Source organism: Quercus suber, unplaced genomic scaffold (assembly GCF_002906115.3).
Source record: "Quercus suber isolate HL8 unplaced genomic scaffold, Cork oak 2.0 scaffold_532, whole genome shotgun sequence".
Taxonomy (NCBI): Eukaryota; Viridiplantae; Streptophyta; class Magnoliopsida; order Fagales; family Fagaceae; genus Quercus; species Quercus suber.
In genome coordinates, this window is record NW_027069980.1 from 18309 (window position 1) to 39046 (window position 20738).

General features: G+C 33.0%; 2 protein-coding genes across 2 annotated transcripts; both read left to right on the top strand.

Annotated features, from left to right (window-relative positions):
• The first annotated feature begins 1948 nt into the window (after nt 1-1948).
• LOC111994476 (uncharacterized) lies at nt 1949-8081 on the top strand. The gene is made up of 3 exons (XM_024026362.2): nt 1949-2326; nt 2734-3075; nt 7344-8081. The coding sequence occupies exons 1-3, from the start codon at nt 2111-2113 to the stop codon at nt 7869-7871; spliced, it is 1086 nt and encodes a 361-aa protein (XP_023882130.1). The 5' UTR covers nt 1949-2110; the 3' UTR covers nt 7872-8081.
• Nucleotides 8082-12068: 3987 nt separating this feature from the next.
• Nucleotides 12069-20250, top strand: LOC111994472 (histone-lysine N-methyltransferase ATXR4). Its single transcript, XM_065763915.1, has 7 exons — nt 12069-12486; nt 14632-14687; nt 15273-15399; nt 18276-18345; nt 18465-18644; nt 19055-19126; nt 19998-20250. Exons 1-7 carry the CDS (start codon nt 12112-12114, stop codon nt 20114-20116), a joined length of 999 nt encoding a protein of 332 aa, XP_065619987.1. The 5' UTR covers nt 12069-12111; the 3' UTR covers nt 20117-20250.
• Nucleotides 20251-20738: the final 488 nt, after the last annotated feature.

Sequence of the window (20738 nt, forward strand, 5' to 3'; positions counted from 1 at the left end):
GAATACAAATTTTTAGTTGTAGTTTTTATTATATTTAATAAAAGAATTAGTTAATCAAGTAATTTGTGAACAAGTTTGAGCTTATTTAAAAATAAAATAAACCATGTTAACACTTTGTTGGGCTACTATGTCTAATATACAAGTCAATTAAACTCAAGTTTATTAACTTTATTGGGCTAATATGTCTAATATATTTAACATGGTATTAGAACCAAACTTTATTCTTGGCATCAAACAACTATTTCTAACACAGCAAACAAGTTTCCCACGTGCACAAGATAGATCCACAGCGCCCTTGTTTGTCTCCAGATTTGAACTCACGGCATCACACAGCTCCCACAGATCACCGTCATTGTCTTGCTGCTATGTCTCAAATCATAGCCTAAGCAATTTGTGCCTCCCCTTTAAGATTTGTGCAAAATGAGCCTTTGCATGAATAAACCAACAATATAGGCCTGCGAGCAAAACCAAGAAATCCGCTAGCTTCTTGTCTAGGCACGTGCCGACACTCGTTGCCAAAGGTACCACAAACAATCCCATATATCGCTTTAGATTCCTCCAACTTAGATCGTCCTACAGTCACATAATATTGCATAATATACTGCGTTATTAATATGTTTATTATATTTAACATGGTATTAGAGTTTGAGTTTGATTCGTATTTAAAATAAAGATAAATAAATAATTTTTAACATTAATACTCCATTTGGTTGCACACATTTGACCTAGCTATTTCCCTATGAGCTTCTTTATTTATTTTATTTTTTATCTAGACAAAAAGTGATGCACATGGATGATTTGATGTCATGTTAACAAAAGTCGGGGTAACTAGTGTAGGGGTAGAGTGCATCTGACTGACCATTTCCAACTAAAGTATAGATTAGCTTTCCGGACTACTGGCAAAAGACTGTTAACCTAGTAACTTCGCTAACTTCCCACCATTATTATTATGCTACCTTTAGGCTTTAGTTAATGGATTTAGTAATAAAGTAGTGATTTGCAAAAGACCTCGTAAAGTTCAACTTTTTTTTCTTTAATAGGAGTAGCAAAAAGTAAAAATAAAAATAAAGTAAAAGAAAACGAAGATCGATATCTAGAATCAACGTGACCACTGAGTTACTGACCACCTCATGCCTCCCCACACTGAGCTTCCGAAAGTTGTAAAAGGTAGCCTACTGCCTCATCATATTTGGATTCCTTTTATATCTCACCTTTTTTTTTTTAATTAATTTTTTTAATTTTTAATTTGATTTTAATTGTCATTGTCCTTTTAAAGTTTGGTAATGAGATTTTTTTTTTTTGAGAATGAGGTAATGAGATTTAGTACAAAGCAAACGCTATTTAATTAATGTATATATGTCACCATCCAAGTACACTAATTTTGAATCATTTTCACATTCTCGTCTAAACGAAATAAACAATGTTACAAAACATACAAAATTTCACCATATTTTTTCATAGATTTAATAAGTTTTTTTTGATTTTCATCTGGATCTATTGTTTGTTATTAATATTATTATATTTTTATGTACTATTAATAATTTGTAACATTCTTTTGACGTAATAACTATTCTACAATGTTACTCTACAAGTATAAAATTCTTATAGAGTAAGGGGACAAGGACCAAAATTTAAGTATTTAAAAGAGAATTTTACATATATATATATATATATCTATATGCCTTTAAATTAGATTAAAGTAAAATTTATATATGGTATAGACGACACCATCTTTTTTACCAAATATTTTTTGTCTATAATATTTCTCAAACAAAGTTAGCTCATCTACGCAAACTGGCCTGCAGAGTTGGCCAATAGAATCAACTAATAACTCATTCTTTTTTCAACTAATCGTTCATTGTGATGGAGAAAGTAAGAAAATATTCGTGGGGTCAAAATGCGTTGCACGCGCCCAAGCTGCATGTGCACAAATGGACGACATTTCAACAGACATTTATTTTTCTCTTCTTTTTTCGCCCGGTACAAACTCCAGGCTCTCTCCTGTCTTCCACTCACTTTCCAGCTCTCTCTCTTTCTCTCAGCAATTTCAATTTCATCTCTCTCTCTCTCTCTGTCTCTTCCAAATTAATAGCTAAAATCTTTGAGAGACATGGGTCGGCTTGCACCGCTATCAGAGGAACCCATCAACGCAGAAGACGATAACACAAACAGCTCAAAGAAAGGCAGAGGTCAGACATGGCGGAATTGGATCAAGACCCACTTCTCCCTTGTCTTCAACAAGAAATCTGACCTCAAGATCCTCTTAAGCGTTCTGGGTTGTCCTCTCTTTCCTGTTCCACTTCACCCCAAACAACCCCTTAATGAGGTAAATCCTTTTTCAGATTCATTTTCCTTGTTCTTACTCACTTCTCAATGAGGTAAAGCACTAGATATGACGGTGTTAATGCCATTTGCTACTTCTGGTGTATATTCTTTTACATTCTAAGCAGAGAATTTTTATTTTGTTTTTTTTTTTTTTAATAACTAAGTATCCTAAGTTGCTGAGCATGTTTCTTTTCCACTAATATGCCACTAGTGAGTTGGGAGTTGGGACTCCCACTAAAATTGGAATCGTTAAAAGGTCTAACCCCAACTGTCTGTGGCAGTGTGGCTCTAATATTCTTTCTCAGTTCACATGCACTATCCAAGTTGCATTGCACACTTTACAAAAGCAAAAGAAAAGAAAAACCAAAACTTTAATGTTCATTGAGATGGGCTTTTGTTCTATAACAGGTCTCCTCCTCAGCTCAATATATCATACAGCACTTCGCGGCGGCGACGGGCTGCCGGAAGCTAGAGGGGACAGTGAAGAACATTTTTGCGACCGGAAAAGTGACAATGGCCATGGTGGATGATCTAGGCTCTGCTGGCTCAGCTGCTGGAGGAACCGGAGTTTCACAAAAAGGGTGCTTTGTAATGTGGCAGATGGTCCCTAATAACTGGTTAATTGAGCTAGTTGTGGGTTCGCACAAGGTTGTAGCAGGTAGTGATGGTAGTGTGGCTTGGCGCCATACACCATGGCTTGGTGCTCATGCTGCCAAAGGTGGTGTTCGTCCTCTCCGACGTGCTTTTCAGGTAAGTATGTAGTAAGGAATTTACTATTTTTAGTTATACTTATAATGGTTATGGCTTAGATAATACTCACATTTTTTTTACTAAAAATTGAAGAAGAGGAAGGTTGTTTTTGCAAGAAATGTAAAGCTGGAAAATTCTGTCCTAAGGAACCTATGACCGAAATTGGGTGTTGCTTGTGTTTTAAATTTCTATTTTGGTCCCAAGTTTCGTATGTCCTTCCTCGTATATGGTCCCAAGTTTTCCCCAGTAGTCTTCTACTTAAATAATTGCCATTGGTGGCCACCTATTTCATGACGTGTTGATAACCATAGCATGATACCCAAAATCATTTCATTTTTTGAGATAGAGATCTGCACCAGTCTAATCTAAATCTATGTGTTTGAAGCACTTTCTTAAATATTTGAATCTCAACTCTTGCTCCATCTCATTCTCCACAGATACTTAGGCTTCGTTTGTTATTATTGTTTAAACAACAGTTTTTAGTGATTAAACAATATTACACATATTTTTATATATTTTTTCACTCGTAAATATTTTCAAAAAATACAAATAACATTACTACAAGTCTTTTATCAAACGGGCCTTATACTTTTGTAGTCACGATAAGGATGGATATGTGGTGATCATTTCATTTTAATATCGAGGAAATAAAATTAAAAAAAAAAATTGAGGAAATATCTTGGATTATGGGGCAAAATTTCTTGTTATCGAATTATAAATCTAAGTTTAAATCCTAAGTTCGTGGGTGTTTTGAGGTTATGATTAGAGTCATTATCATATAAAGGATGTTATAGATTTAATTTGAATATGGATTATGATTGGGTGCGATAGGTGCAATATCTAGGATATTATACACGGTGCAATTACTCCATTCACAACTGTTTTTTTTTTTTTTACTACTCTCACTTTTTAGCTTTCATTTTTTAATTTTTCTAATGGTTAAGATTAAAAGTTGTTTAAAAAAAAAAATTTAATCTAAGTCTTTGAAAGCTACTGTATCAGGTACACCTGATCTCAATCTGTTATCAAAAATATTATTGTGGAAATGCTGAAACTTTTGAAGGGAAATTAATTGTTTGGTTTGTCACTCACTCATGTCTTAACACTCATAACTCAAATCTCCTCACTCAAACTCATATCCCAATATCTCATAACTCTAAGTCAATAAAACTCATAACTCACTCTCATACTCGCTTGACTGAAGATTTTCGCAACTATATGAAATTCAAAAACCCACATTTTTGTCACTCACTGGGTCTCACATAGCATTGATTGCATTGTACAAGCACTATAACGGCAACAGACTACCCGTGTGTAATTCCTCTCTCCTCTTCAAGCCCTTCCCACAAAATCTCATTAGTTTCTCTGTCCATTCTCTTCACAACTCCTCTGGTGGTTGGGAAAGTAATGAGGAAAAATATCCGTTGCTTACAAAAGCTTGCAGTGATGGGACGAGACACTACTGTGAGACTCGTGTTTGCTGGAAATTTATAAAAATGCCACTGATAACTTAAAACTCTTAACTTGAAAATAGCTTCACCGTGTTTTCAAAATTGCTCACCCATCACTCAAAATTATGAAATATCATCATTGAGTTAATGGTTTGAAAATTCATCCAAACAAGCATGCTACCCGTGGGCTCCACCGATTTTGGGTTATGAGTTAACAAAATTGAGATTTGTTAACTTAGTACAGGGAAATCCAAACAAGGCCTAAATGTTTTTATTTTGGCCATAAGGTGGGGCATGATATTAAATGGTTCGTGCATAGACCTTATTCTCCCTAATATGATTGTGTCAAGGATGTAGGGCAGATTTAAAGTACTGTGAATAGTTTTTTTTTTTTCGCCGAATAAAATACTGAGTTGTTGAGGATAGAGGTTTTTCCTCCTTTGATAATAATAAAATACTGATTAATAATGATATAATAAATTAATAATGATGTTATTTCAGTTTCACTAAATCAAAAAAATATAGGTTCCCAGTGGTCCCTATTCAAGAAAAATCGATTAAGATACCACCCTACCGGCCAAAACATGGTCTTGTTTCCCAAACACATGTTTGAATCATTATAAACCCATTTTTTGGGCAATAATGACTTGAAATAATTTGTGTCTGGAACGTCCTTTCGCCATAATTATCATCAATGTTTTTGTATAATTTATTTTAGAAACTTTTTTGCATTAATAGTTATCATCAACTTTTTAATATATCAATTACTTTAAATTACGTAGTTTATTTTTTGTGTAGGTAGAATAATTTTCCCTTATTCAATATGAAGAGAAAATTGGTCAAATCCCCATTAATTTTCTAGTTTCTACTATTAATGATTAGTACTGTGTATTTATTTTTTCGTACATTTGGTCTGGGATAAGATTATGGGGGCCATGTGATTGATTAAGGGAAACTTTATAAATACATATGTAGGGACTAGATCCTATGGCTATATCAGCTGTATTTTCCCTAGCCCAGTACATGGGAGAGAAGCGAATCTCAGGCATTGATTGTTTCGTGTTGAAATTGTCTGCTGATCAAACGGACCTGGCTGAACGTAGTGATAGCACAGCAGAGATGATCAAGCATGTTGTATTTGGCTACTTCAGCCAAAGAAGTGGACTACTTGTTCACTTAGAGGACTCTTACTTAACCAGGATTCAATCCCCTGGTACGCACCCCACATACTGGGAAACCACAATGTCAACAAAAATCATCTATTCACAACTTTTTTTTTTTTTTTTTTTTTACTACTCTCACTTTTTAGCTTTCATTTTTTAATTTTTCTAATGGTTAAGATTAAAAGTTGTTTAAAAAAAAAATTAATCTAAGTCATTGAAAGCTACTGTAATCAGGTACAGCTGATCTCAATCTATTATCAAAAATATTATTGTGGAAATGCTGAAACTTTTGAAGGGAAATTAATTGTTTTGGTTTGTCACTCACTCATATCCTAACACTCATAACTCAAATTTCCTCACTCAAACTCATATCCCAATATCTCATAACTCTAACTCAATAAAACTCATAACTCACTCTCACGCTCGTTTGACTGAAGATTTTCGCAACTATATGAAATTCAAAAACCCACATTTTTGTCACTCACTGGGTCTTACATAGCATTGATTGCATTGTACAAGCACTATAACGGCAACAGACTACCCGCGTGTAATACCTCTCTCCTCTTCAAGCCCTTTCCACAAAATCTCATTAGCTTCTCTGTCCATTCTCTTCACAACTCCTCTGGTGGTTGGGAAAGTAATGAGGAAAAATATCCGTTGCTTACAAAAGCTTGCAGTGATGGGACGAGACACTACTGTGAGACTCGTGTTTGCTGGAAATTTATAAAAATGCCACTGATAACTTAAAACTCTTAACTTGAAAATAGTTTCACCGTGTTTTCAAAATTGCTCACCCATCATTCAAAATTATGAAATATCATCATTGAGTTAATGGTTTGAAAATTCATCCAAACAAGCATGCTATTTGTGGGCTCCACCGATTTTGGGTTATGAGTTAACAAAATTGAGATTTGTTAACTTAGTACAGGGAAATCCAAACAAGGCCTAAATGTTTTTATTTTGGCCATAAGGTGGGGCATGATATTAAATGGTTCGTGCATAGACCTTATTCTCCCTAATATGATTGTGTCAAGGATGTAGGGCAGATTTAAAATACTGTGAATAATTTTTTTTTTTCGCCGAATAAAATACTGAGTTGTTGAGGATAAAGGTTTTTCCTCCTTTGATAATAATAAAATACTGATTAATAATGATATAATAAATTAATAATGATGTTATTTCAGTTTCACTAAATCAAAAAAATATAGGTTCCCTGTGGTCCCTATTCAAGAAAAATCGATTAAGATACCACCCTACCGGCCAAAACATGGTCTTGTTTCCCAAACACATGTTTGAATCATTATAAACCCATTTTTTGGGCAATAATGACTTGAAATAATTTGTGTCTGGAACGTCCTTTCGCCATAATTATCATCAATGTTTTTGTATAATTTATTTTAGAAACTTTTTTGCATTAATAGTTATCATCAACTTTTTAATATATCAATTACTTTAAATTAGTTTATTTTTTGTGTAGGTAGAATAATTTTCCCTTATTCAATATGAAGAGAAAATTGGTCAAATCCCCATTAATTTTCTAGTTTCTACTATTAATGATTAGTACTGTGTATTTATTTTTTCGTACATTTGGTCTGGGATAAGATTATGGGGGCCATGTGATTGATTAAGGGAATCTTTATAAATACATATGTAGGGACTAGATCCTATGGCTATATCAGCTGTATTTTCCCTAGCCCAGTACATGGGAGAGAAGCGAATCTCAGGCATTGATTGTTTCGTGTTGAAATTGTCTGCTGATCAAACGGACCTGGCTGAACGTAGTGATAGCACAGCAGAGATGATCAAGCATGTTGTATTTGGCTACTTCAGCCAAAGAAGTGGACTACTTGTTCACTTAGAGGACTCTTACTTAACCAGGATTCAATCCCCTGGTACGCACCCCACATACTGGGAAACCACAATGTCAACAAAAATCGACGACTATCGGACGGTGGAGGGCGTGATGGTAAGCCATGCTGGCCAATCAAGCGTGATCATCACACGATTCGGTGATAATTTGAAGCCGCCAGGCCCCGCGATCACACGGATGGAGGAGACATGGACCATTGATGATCTTGCATTCAACGTCCCTGGTCTCTCCATCGATTGCTTCATTCCTCCTACAGATGTACAAAAGGATTTTCCCGAAGAGGATCTTGTTTGGGGATCACCTTTAGACTGATGATCTTGGTTTTGATAGTTGGTGCTAATTACTTCTTGAAGAACTTCATCTATTTTGTTGACTTTGACCACAATAGGTGACCCTTTATATAATTTTTGTGTACATATGTTTTGTCAATGCAATTTATCCTTGAGGTATTGATTGTTACTGGGTAATGTTTTGTATACGATACATATATGTGACCTATTTACTTAGAATTGTTTCTAAATATTTGATTTTGTAGTATCGCCAATGTAACTGTTAAAAGAAAAAAAAAAAAGAAAAAAAGAAGAAGAAATTTGATAGTGAATGGAGAATTTGAATGGTGATTTTTATTTATTTATTTATTTATTTATGAAAAAGAGCATGCAATTTCATTGAATTATTAGATTCTTGCCTTACCTATGTAAGATAATTTTTTGAAAGAAAAAGAAAGGAAACAACTCTTTTATATTTGTGCTATGCTTAAATCTCAACACATCTTCAACCTTTCGCCTGCCTCAATGTGATTAATGTGATTATAAATAAAAAAAAAAGAAAAAAAAAATACTATAGCCTATATGTTGATTAATGGTGGAAACTATGTGGGTTCGAATATTGTTTACACCAAAAATTAACTAATATTTTGACTTAATGACGATAATTTATCCTACTCAGTTTGTGGTGGGGATGGGGTTTTGATCATTATATTTTTGGGGATAAATACAAAAGAATTTTAGCATATGACGTTTACTTTATGATAGTTTCATTAAGTTGAGATATTAATTGATTTATGGTGTAGGAATGACTTAAACCAAATCTCTTATTTGATTATAAGAGACTTTACCAGTTACACTAATAGAACTCACGGGGTTTTGAATTAAAACATGAGGTTCATATAAAGTTAGAACAAGTGCTGGTTGCCATGCTCTGTCATGTCTTATATATTATATTATTATACTATATAATAAAATTATATCATACTAAGTTTGATGTTGTTGTTGTTGTTTTGTGTGTGTGTGTGTGTGTCATATACATTGTAATTGTGTTAAGTAGACAACCTTTTATTAATTGGCATAGTTTGTAAGTCTCTTTGCATTGAATAAGAAACTTGAGTTTAAATTTCATCTACAAAAAAAATCGACTAATTACTTTTTTTGTTTGATAATAAAAGGCAATTAGAACGGAGTTCTAAATTTTTAATTAATTTATTCCTATCTTAATCTATATTTTTACTTTAAGAGTCAATGTATTTGCATCTAAAATGTTCATTATATTTTTAATGTTCAAAATCGATTAGAAATATTTTTGCTATATTAATAGTTTGATTGTGCTGAAATAACAATCTCATTTTTTATTCTGATTGGATCTACGCATTTTTTTTGGGGGAGGGAGGGGCGGGGGGGATGGGGGATGGGTGGGCGTTTTCGGGATGCCCCTAATAACCAAGGAATGACAAGTGCTTTTCTTTGTGCGGATCCTATTTCAATGGGAACTTGATGAGTTGATCTTATTTCAGGAGTTACTCCATGCATTGCTTTGATGGGACATTTTTTTTTTATAATAATACAAGGTGGGTTGTACATAACATGTTTTCATTATTTACACGTTATATGATATGTTTTTTCCATGTGATGCAAGTACGTAAAAGAAATATTAATATAATTTACTTTAATTTAATCTCTATTAATAAAAATCTAAGAAATAAAAAATGTTTTGATTAAAACTCAACTACCCAAAGTTTCGTGAAACTGAAAATGATTTTCATTGTTTTAATAACTATTAGCATCCAATGATTTTTTGGAGAGAGAGAGAGAGAGAGCTTCACCCTCAAGAAGACAATGAAGAAATTTTTGGTCCTGAAATATCATATCTTAGTGCAATTGGTGCTATAATCTTTCTTGTAAATTACACATGATTTGACATGGCCTTTTGGTCAACGTACTAGCAAGTAGCAAGATACAACATTGCATGAAATATATATTAACTTGAGGTAGCACTATTGTTTTGTGGAAACTAGCCAAGTATATATTATTTGCTACTTTTTAAAAATCACTTAGAGATTCTTGCAGTTCATGAAGTGAGTTAGTAGTGCATTTGGTAAAATCGGTATTTCAAAATAATTGAGAAAATTTTGGATTATCCTCAATCAAAGATATCTTGAAAATAATATATGAAGATAATATTGCTTATGTCTTACAGATTAGAAAACGGTTATATCAATCATGATGAAACTAAGCATGTTTCTTTGAAGTTATTTATACAAATGATTTCTAAAAGAGTGGTGATATTGATGTCATGCTAATATGATCAAGCGACAGTTTGGTATATCTATTTACTAAAATATTATCAACTGCAACATTCATGAAGATGCTGAACAATATTGGAAAGCATCATCTCAAATATTGTTCATCATGAAAAACCAAAGCTCTGTGTACTTTTGAAAGAGAATGATTGATCTGAAGGATATGCAGATTGTTCTTGTTTATGATTAATAAGTATATAATTGGTGCCCATTTTAACAACACAATAAATAAATGTTTAAATTACTTTTTTGTGACTAAAAACGCCTTAGTTTGTAAGTCGTCTATAATGAAATTTGTAATATTCTTAATATAACTCTTCATTTATTATATTATTGAAATCCACCAATTACATTCAACACCACATTAACTTTGTCTATATATATATATATATATATATTATTATTATTATTATTATTTTTATTATTTTGAGAAGATGTTTTGGGAATATTTTGTAGTAAAATTTATAATATCTTTAACATTTTCATTACATATTTGGTTATTCCAAGTGAAATAGTCCTGTTTTTCTTTTACATTATTAGGGAACACACATACAAAAGGATTGTGGAAGAAGAAGCATGAATAGAAAATCTAATTTATTTTTTTTTTTTTTGAGAGAGTTTCAACATATGATGTCCGCTCCTAATGATAGCTCTTTTGTAATTAGACTAAGACATCAATCAATTTTTGGTGTAGGCAGGGATTGAACTTTAGATCTCTTATACAATCATCAGATACTTTACCAGTTGAGTTGACTGAAACTCACATCCTAATTCAAGAAGTATACATTGATATAAAAGCATAACAAATACCTTTGTAACATATTCAACATACCCTTAACAAAATAATCTTATTGTACCAAACCATAATATATCTCCTTTTAGCTCTTCCTAAATGATATTAGGTTGTAATGTCAATGTCACATCGTAATAATCCAACTATTTTTATTAGGTAAGGTTCAAGTAATTTTCATTTAACTCTCATAGTTTGGATAAGTTTCATTTAAACCTTATAATTTTAAATTATTTTATTTAAAACTTATAGTTTCGGGCAAGTTTATTTAAATATTAAAATATTGAGTATGTTTTATGTCTTAGTGTTTTTAACAGAGATATCCCCCACTCCCCAACTCTCTCTCTCTCTCTCTCTCTCTCTCTCTATATATATATATATATATAATTTTTGGGTATGTTTCATTTAATCCTTAAACTTTCAAAATGTTTCACTTAATTCTCAAAGTTTTAAATAATTAAAAAAAAAACCAGTATGATACGTGATGTTAATGAGATTTTTATGAAATTGTGAAAAAAGGGTTAAATGAAACATTTTAAAAAATGATAAGGTTGACATAAAACATTTTTAAAGTATAAGGTTTAAATGAAACATGCCAAAAACTATAAGGTTTAGAAAATAATTTACTTTTTTTTTCAAAAAAAAGAAAGAAAGAAAATAATTTACCTTTATTTTTTGTGACTTTAGTCATTGTCTTTATGGTTCATAGGTAAATCTTAGGCAAAGTTTTAAATTCAAGCATATATATAATTGCCAGAGCTTTTTAATTTAATTGGTTGACACCTCATGATTTTTCCAATAAAAACACTTAAAGTTTAAAGTCCTTCTTGTTTTTCTCAAAAAAAAAAAAAAAAAAAAAAGAAGTTTCAAATTCCTTAGCTTCCAACTATCAAATTAACATCCTCCCAAAAAAAAAAAAAAAACCCAATCAAATTAACAAAAGAAATTCAAACATATAAATGTAGAATTGCATTAATTTTATTTATTCTTAAAAAAAAACATTGTTTGTTACTGCCTAATATGAATGTTACTACTTTATATTGTCTAATTTGTACCCACCTATCAAAAAAAAAAAAAAAAAAACAAAAGGTCTCCAATGTTGATTGTTGACCTTTACACACAAGTCACAAGTCACAAGTCACTCACACATGAGACTATAAGACGAGGTTAAACCTTAAACGCACAAAATGTCGACCTCGGCCTTGGCCCGTACTAGCCGTTGGGTTTCGCGGTCCAAAACACTATTGCATTTCCAAACGAAGCTAATTCTCACATCTTTCTCCACCGACACTGGCACAGCTGACAAGGATAATCATCCGGGTCGACCCGGGCCACCTCCGATCCGGGTCATGCTCACCGAGTCGGCCGGGCGAGGCGTGTTCGCCACTCGAAGAATCGGAGCCGGAGAGCTTATCCACACAGCTAAGCCCGTCGTTGCTCACCCTTCTCTCTCTAAGATCCACAGCGTTTGTTACTTTTGTCTCAGAAACCTCAAAACTACCTGTCAAAGTCAAACTCAAGCTGTGCAGTTTTGTAACGAAGAGTGCGAAGAGCAATCTAAGGTATTTTGATGTTGTAATTATAATGCCCACCACGTGTTTGATGTTTTTCCTGTTAGGAACAATCTAAGGTATAAAGACTAGTTTTCGCCAGCAAGCGTTTCTGACTCAAACATATGCTTTTGTGAGCTAATAAGGGCTTCACATAGACTCTTCTAAACTAGAGACTGTGTCCATTCTATCTATAAACTAATGTGTTAATTTATTCACTTGTGAGTGGTATAGTTAGTTATGTGGTGAAATCTTACGTGGGATAAAGATCACAAGATCGAGTGGTTAATATAATATAACTGGAACCAAACCCATGGGCTTAAGCTTTTGGGTAATGTGATGTTCCTGTATTTTATATTAACTTTTCAATTGAAGTCTCTCCAACATTTTATCTCCCTAACAAGCCATTGGTGACTAAGACTATCAATTTAATTTACGAGTATCAATGACAGAGCAAGAAATTTGTCTTTGAGTGTCATTAAAAGGATTTTAGTAGTTTGTTAGAGATTATAAACATAATTCAAGATGTTTTATAAGTCAATAGATGTATCACAAAAAGTTTTATCAAACTTAATGAATATGTGCAAAGGTTAGACAAAAATATAAGACTATTGTAGCGTATGTTTATTCTTTGATCAATTATCATGGAGGTACTATGTAGGTATAAAAGGAAATAAAAATATAAAAGCTAAATATATCTAATTAAAACTATAGCCAACACTATGTTAGAAAACTAAAATAATCAATTACCAAATTTGTACTAAAGTTCTTAGCGATTTAAAAAAAAATATAAATGAAGAAATTATTTACAAAAAACTTGTACATGGAGATTCTTAGGATGTTCCTTAAGAATTGAAGTTTCTGCAGCAAAATCCTAAGGTGTTTTGCTTTCTAAATTGTCAACAACTTTTGTTTTAAAATTGTATTGATAGTTCGTAATTTGGACATACTTAATTATAATATGGATTTAACAGTAAATCAATTTAGTTCTCAGTAATATTAGTTAGATTTAATAAGATAAAATTTAACAAATCATGAATTTAGCTTAGTATATTGAAATAATAACATTATTCTGAATGAAATTATACATGAGTGAGAAATAAAAAATATATTTCTTTTGCCTTAAACAAAAATAAATCAATTAAAAATTTGTGATAAGGAGTTAAAAATTTTGGGGAAAATAATTATAGTAATTAGCAAAAAAACTTTTATATTCTTGCTATAACATGATATGGAAGAGTAGTATTGTGGAGTGAAAGATGTTTAGTGGGGTTTGCTATTGGTCACAACTTGCAAAAGTGAAGTGTAAACAAAAAAAAAAAAAAAACCTATCTTGTCTTAGTCTCCTAAATGCAGTATCAAAGAAAAAATTGGATTTATTTGATTTTTGGTTGAGTCACAATAGTATCAAGTCACTTTAATTTTTTATTGGTAAGAAGATTATGAGTTGGAACAAGATTATGGGCTCTGGAAAAATATAAAAGAAATGCTCAAAAATATAATTTGGGGCCATGAGATCTCAATAGTAAAAATTATTTGAACATGCATAACAGCATAAGTTTGTTTAAAAAGATTTTCAAAACCTGCACCCGGGGGTCATAGCCCCTTGTGGCCCCTTAGTGGCTCTGCAATTAATGGGTGTAAAACTTATATATTTGTGTGCTTGTATGTCTGTGTGTCTCTTCCCTATGAGAGATGTGCTATGTACTGGTCACAGTTATTCATTTCGTTCTGCTTATAAATAGTTGTAATATGCTACTGAGGAGGGTTAAAATCTGCAGAAGTTTTTAAGCATGAGTAGGAAAACCTTGACTAGCATTCTAAGGCTACTTCTTAATTTACATGCATGAGCAAAGGATAATGCTATGTGGATTGTGTTTAGATTTAAAAGTAGTCATCTTATTGATTATTTCCTTTTTCTAGGTGTCATGTCTTTGTATAATATGTTATTATGACAAGTTATTTTCTGGGTTTTGTCCATGAGCTTACTTTTTTGTTTTCAGATTTAGTATATGCAAAAAAAAATATAATTTTCAAAACTGCAATAATTAATCATAATCTGAGTAGCTCAAAAAATGTAACTAGTTGGTTTGAGCTGTGAATCATTTTTGGCTCCACATAAAAATGAACTTATGGTTAAATTTTCATGGATTGTAGGCTTTCTATGATATTGAGAAGAGAGCAAATTGGTCAGCCTATGATGATTATTGCCGGTATGCTATTTTCTCAAAATCCCTCTTATTTTCACTTGCTTGTATGGAAATGGACTAAAATCAATTTATTTTTTGTCATTTTGTATCACAAATACATGCCTGATCTCTTGTTCTTCTATACCATAGGGATTTTATTTTATATTTTATATTTGGAAGTTGGAACTACATCTTTGGTAGACAATCATAGTGCAGCATGATAATCTCTAATGATGTACCTGTAGTCTTGCTTTCATTTTCAGGATTACAATGTCATGTATATACTGAAAGTATGAATAGGATTTTCTTCTCTGCTGAAGCGTTGGCTTCTTGAGCTTTTTCCCCTAGTCATAACTGCAGTTACTGCCATATGATAGAGAAAATATGACATAATAAAATATCATACGCTCATAAGACAGCACACATATATCATTGGTTTAAGTTAATGGACACAGAATTTGATGTTAAATTAATGTTACACAATAAATTGTTATTGGTTTTACCTATCAACATTTTTTTTTTGATAGGTAGCCTATCAACATTTAAAACACTTGAGACAGTTTTATACTGCTTTAAAGGTTACTTACTATTCATTATCTCTTTCTATAGAGCACAAGGTTTGAAATACCCACTTCTGGTGAAACGGTTAGCATGTATGGTAATATCAGGATTTGCAGCTGCCAACAGTCTTGACATACTTCAACCTGCTACTTTATCTCCTTTAATGATCTCAGAGGTGAGAAAATAAATTTCTCGGGTTCTTTGTCATAGTCAATGAAGGGAGTATAATGAAAATTTAGGGAAGAAGGATTTATTATTTATTTATTTTTTGAGATGGATAGAAATATATACATTAATGTAATGTGCTACTGACCTTGCAGCTTGAACCCCTTCCTCTGCTCCCCCCAAGCACTTAGTGAATGGGGAGGTACCATCCCACCTACAAGGGCAGGTGGTCAGGGAAGAAGGATTCTAATTGCTCATTATATATGGATTTTTTTAAATAGAAAAATTTAATATGGTGGAACACTTTAACTTTTTGTTTGGGGAGGAGGGGGAAGGGGTGGAATCCAGCAAAGTGGCTTTATTTTAATCTTCAAATTAGGTGGTTTGGTACCTATCCAATAAAATAAAAAAGGAAAAGAAAAAGGTGGTATGGTATCTTCTTCTTCTGTTTCTTTCTCAAATCTAATTTATGATACTTAATTGAAGTTCCCCAATTGGAAACAATCTGAAGACTTATATGTAACAGTTCTTCCGTGACCACAACTTTTGTGTCATAACTTTTGTCACAACTCTAATGTGGGCGATTTTAAGTGGTTGCCTACCACTTTCAAATGGATCTACCGCTTACAGTTGATCAACTATTAAAATTTGCAACTTACACCTTTGAGAATGATGGTGATGTAAATATGCCCCTTCTGTCAACAGCTGTTATTGCTGTGCCATTAAATTACAAAACAACGTTGTGTTTTAGTTGAAAAATAATGAATTTTTAAAAAACGATATAAGTAAATAAATCTAAATTAATCAAAACACAGATAAAATTTTGCTCACGGTTCAGCTTGCTCCACCTTTAACATGCCACCATCTCACAGCCATCGGCCACGCCATCCCAAAGTCACTTCCCATCCACCATGTGCTGCCAAAATAGAAACCATACCTGAAGAGACACAACAGAAAACTTACTCTCTAGATTTTCCAATCAAACTAGCTTTAAATCTTATGCTTCAAATCCCAGATGCAAAGCCTTTAGATACTGAAGCCCGTTAATCCACTCACTATTAGATTTATTTATTTAATTTTTTGTATCAAGAACAATCAGAGCATAGTACCAAATCTGCACCGTCCAATAGCACATGGTTGCAAACCTCCTTCCCCCCCTCCCAAAGATCACGACAACCTCCTTTTTTTACTTGAGATTGACACGTAAAGAAGCACAATATCAAAACCGTGTGTAAAATTTTCCAAGGCTTTATTTTTATTTTTGAATTTTTCCTCCAACTCTTCTGCTACCTCTTTTATATCCAAAAACAAAAGTAAAATTTTATCAGGACTCTTTCATAGTCTTCTTCCTCACCTTCTCTCCTTCTCTCTCTCTCAAATTTCAAACAAACCAATAACTAAAAAGAGAGATTGGGGGAGAATTTGAGAGAGAGAAAGAAAGAGAAGGTTGTGCATGCCAGTCCAAACGGAATTGAATAATTTTAGTTTTAAATTTTGATAGAAAAATGGCTGGTATTTTTGAGTATTTTTGTTTATTCTTGGCTGGTGGTGTTGATTGGGTCTGGTGTGGATGGGTTGATTTATGGCTTCTAAACTGATGGTGACTTGCAGTGTTAATTGGAATTAACAGTGGCTGGCATGCAGTGTTGATTGGGTGAAGATGTAGTGGTGGTGGTGATTTTTTATTACTTTTTTTTTTGATAGGTAAGAAAGTAATATTATTAGTACTAGAAGAGAAAAAAGGATACAAAGAGTTCACGGTAGTGAACAAAGAACCACAATGACAAAAAGAAATAAAGGAATCAACAACCTATTCTAAGAGACAAAAGAAAATCAGTAATAGTAGAACAATCTGAAAGACCCCAACATTGAGACCAATCGAAGAGAGTTCGTTGGCACAAATCTAACAATTGAGCCATTGATTTCTCAATATCCTCAAAAGAACGCTGATTACGTTCAGTCCAAATAGTCTATATCAAACAACCTGGTACCAAATTCCAAATATTGGAATCATATTTCCCAAGCCAATGGTGCCAACAACAAAGTAAGTCTACAACCGAAACTGGCATGACCCAATCAATCCCAAACAATTGAATCGTATGCATCCACATAGAATGAGCTAACGAACAAAAAATAAGAAGATGATCCACAGTTTCCTCGTTACAATAGCACATACAACAACGATTTGCCAAGGGGTGACCATGAAGCATAAGATTATCCAAAGTGAAAATCTGGCCATGGGCTGCTGTCCACATAAAAAATGCCATCCATTTAGGAACTTTTACTTTCCAAATGCCCTTCCAAGGGAAACTAGAAGAAGTGACATTTCGAGTCTTATGATAAAAAGACTGAGTGTCAAACTTCCCACTTCCAGTTGGGCTCCTACAAAGACTGTCACCTCCACCACCCCTAGGAACTTGAGATTGGATCAAGTGAAGAAAGGAGTAAGAAGCTGCTAACTCCCAGTCGTTGAATTTTATTACTATTATGATTAATTACGTGTTTTTTTAAATTTATATATATATATATATATATATATTTGTTTAAGACGGCATTGTTTTTTGGTGGGTTAAAAGCATGATTATGATAGAAGCTACTGAAAGGATGACAAATCATTGTCATACTTGACAGTGTAAATTACAAATTCTGATAGTTGAGAGGCTACATTGATAGGGCCTTGATACTAGGAGGGTATAAAAGGCATTTTTGCCTTCTTTATACATGGTTGCTGGTGCACTTAAGAAAGTTTATTATTCATGAAATTATGAGTAAATAAGTTTGATAAATGAATGGAGAGTTCATTGACAAATAACTATGATAAATTCAATGGTTTTGGCATTTCCCCTTTTTTTTTTTTAGTGATAATACTATATAGACATTTTCCAGATGGTAGAGGAGCTTGGCTTATTAAGGAGTTCCTTCACAAAGGCTAATATCACAGATGAACAGATAGCTTGTATCCTACACATGGCAGAATTTTTTCTTTAGTTTCCATCCTGTTTTCTGTTTCACTTGTTTCGTGCCCAACATATGTATATATATTTTTGAAAGAGTACATTTCTTTGACATCAGAAGTTCTAACCAAGACATGGTACACTAGTGTTCTGGCACGTATTCGTATTAATGCTTTTCGTGTTGAATTGGCTGGGGAATCGTATCAAGATCTTCTTGCATTGGCAGCTGCCTCTGTAGATGCTGAAGCTGGTGTTGGAAATGCAGTTTATATGCTTCCATCGTTCTATAATCATGATTGTGGTAAGCTCTCATTTTCTTCTACTTACCTTAGCGCTTGCAGTGTATAAGGAATCATGCACATAGGTTGCTTCTATTATGTATAATTTTACCACTGAGAAATGCATTTTGGGTTTATGTTCAAATTGAGCTGACATGCAAATAAAAGGGTTTGTTTTCAACCACTATATTTTGGTGCAAATGCTTGTGAAATTGAGTTGTCTCGAATATTGATCTTTTCCTTTTTCACCCAAGCATCTTGAAAATGTATAAGGTCATTTGTATAAAAGCTAAACTGAACCAAATGAAATAGCTGAAACTTTCATGGGATAGTAATTAGGCCCATATTCACCATTAAAAACCTCTGCAAAAGATGCCTTTGATCCTAAAGAATAAAAAAAAAAAAAACTGAATTAGCTGCCATTTCACTGCAGATCCCAATGCACACATATTATGGATACAGAATGCAGAGGCCAGATTGAAGGCACTTCGTGATGTTGAGGAAGGTTTGTCTTTTTTATTGCAATTTCTGATTTATTTATTATTTGCTTTGGGTTCTTCCTCCCTTCCCACGTGGTTGCTTTCTTTTCTGATAATATATACATATTTTGGTTTTATTTTTTAGTACTTGCTAGTAGGGTACTTGAAAATATGTTGTAAGGTGGAAGAGGAGTCCTAAGCTGGTTGGACAGAGAGACCATCACTCCCATTTTTAAATTGCTAGACAGATTGATGGTTTCTAATAACGTATGCACCACACAGTAGTTTTATCATATGGAGAAAAAGTAAGAGAAATCACAGACAGATGTGAAGCTGCATTCAATGAGATTTGTCCTGTCATATTTATAAATAGCCTTCATACTCCAGCATCTTTTTGTTACAGAGTAAGGCTATTTTCATATGTCAGATGAGGCCCTCCGTCAAGCTGCTTGTATGCTAGAGCCCATTCGAACAAAAAATTATGAGATATGGGGAGAAAGAAGGCAGTTAAGTTAAGACAAAACGTTGATATGATCATATGCTATTGGCAAGAAATGTATGAGCTTCTTGAGAGGAGGGTGTACCTAAATTAAAGAAACAACAAATAAAGGAATATTTTCAACAAAGTCAATCCAAACATAATTTATAGTTCTTAAAACCACTTTCTTGAGCTACTTTTTTCTGTTTTCTCTGCTGCAATGTGGATAATCACTGGGGGAAAAATGTTAGATCAATGATTTTTAACCATCACTAACTACTACACCTCTGCAAGCCGGTTTTGGCATACTTTTTTTTTTTTTTGGCTAAGTAGTTTATGTTTATGCATACTTATCTTTGCGAATTCTTACACTTCTCTTTAATATCAATGCATTACAAACTTTGTTTGGTATTTTTTAGGGGAAGAGCTCCGGATCTGCTATATTGATGCAAGTATGGGTCATGATGCTCGGCAAACTCTCCTGTCAAAGGGGTTTGGTTTTCAATGCAATTGCCTTAGGTGTTTGTCCCGTGATTAAGGGAATCATATATTTTCTTGTTGAATATGATGTGACATTATCAGTGTGTATTTTTTTTATTGTTCAATTAGAAGGGTGAATTCCACTTGTGATTTATATCATTTAATTAGCATTAACCCATAGATAATTTAGTATATTCATGGCCACCTCAATTTTCCATTAATATATATGTTTATGTTATGATGAGATTATAAAAAAACAGAGAAGTAATTGCAATATTGGTGGTATGGACAGCTATGGGAGAAAGGGGGGGGGGGGGGGGTCAAGTTTGTTGTGAATATAAGAATTTAGATAAATCCGTTAATGGCATTCGTGATTAAAAATATGAGTCTCCAAATGAGGTTATCAGAAGAGGAGTGAGAGTGTGTGATGGAGAGGTAAATGAGTTTTGAACTTTTGATTTTTTATTAACTAAAAAGAAATCATTTTTACTGTGAAACTGGAATCCACTAACGCTTGATAGGCCACTTACTTCATATGATATTAAATTACTAATATATATTTAATACAAAATAAAATTGATCACTTTATAATTCACACCCACTATGCACACTTTTAGGGACACCCATTTCCTTCCCTTATACGCACGCATTGCTGTTTATGGTGGTCGGAGTCGTACTCA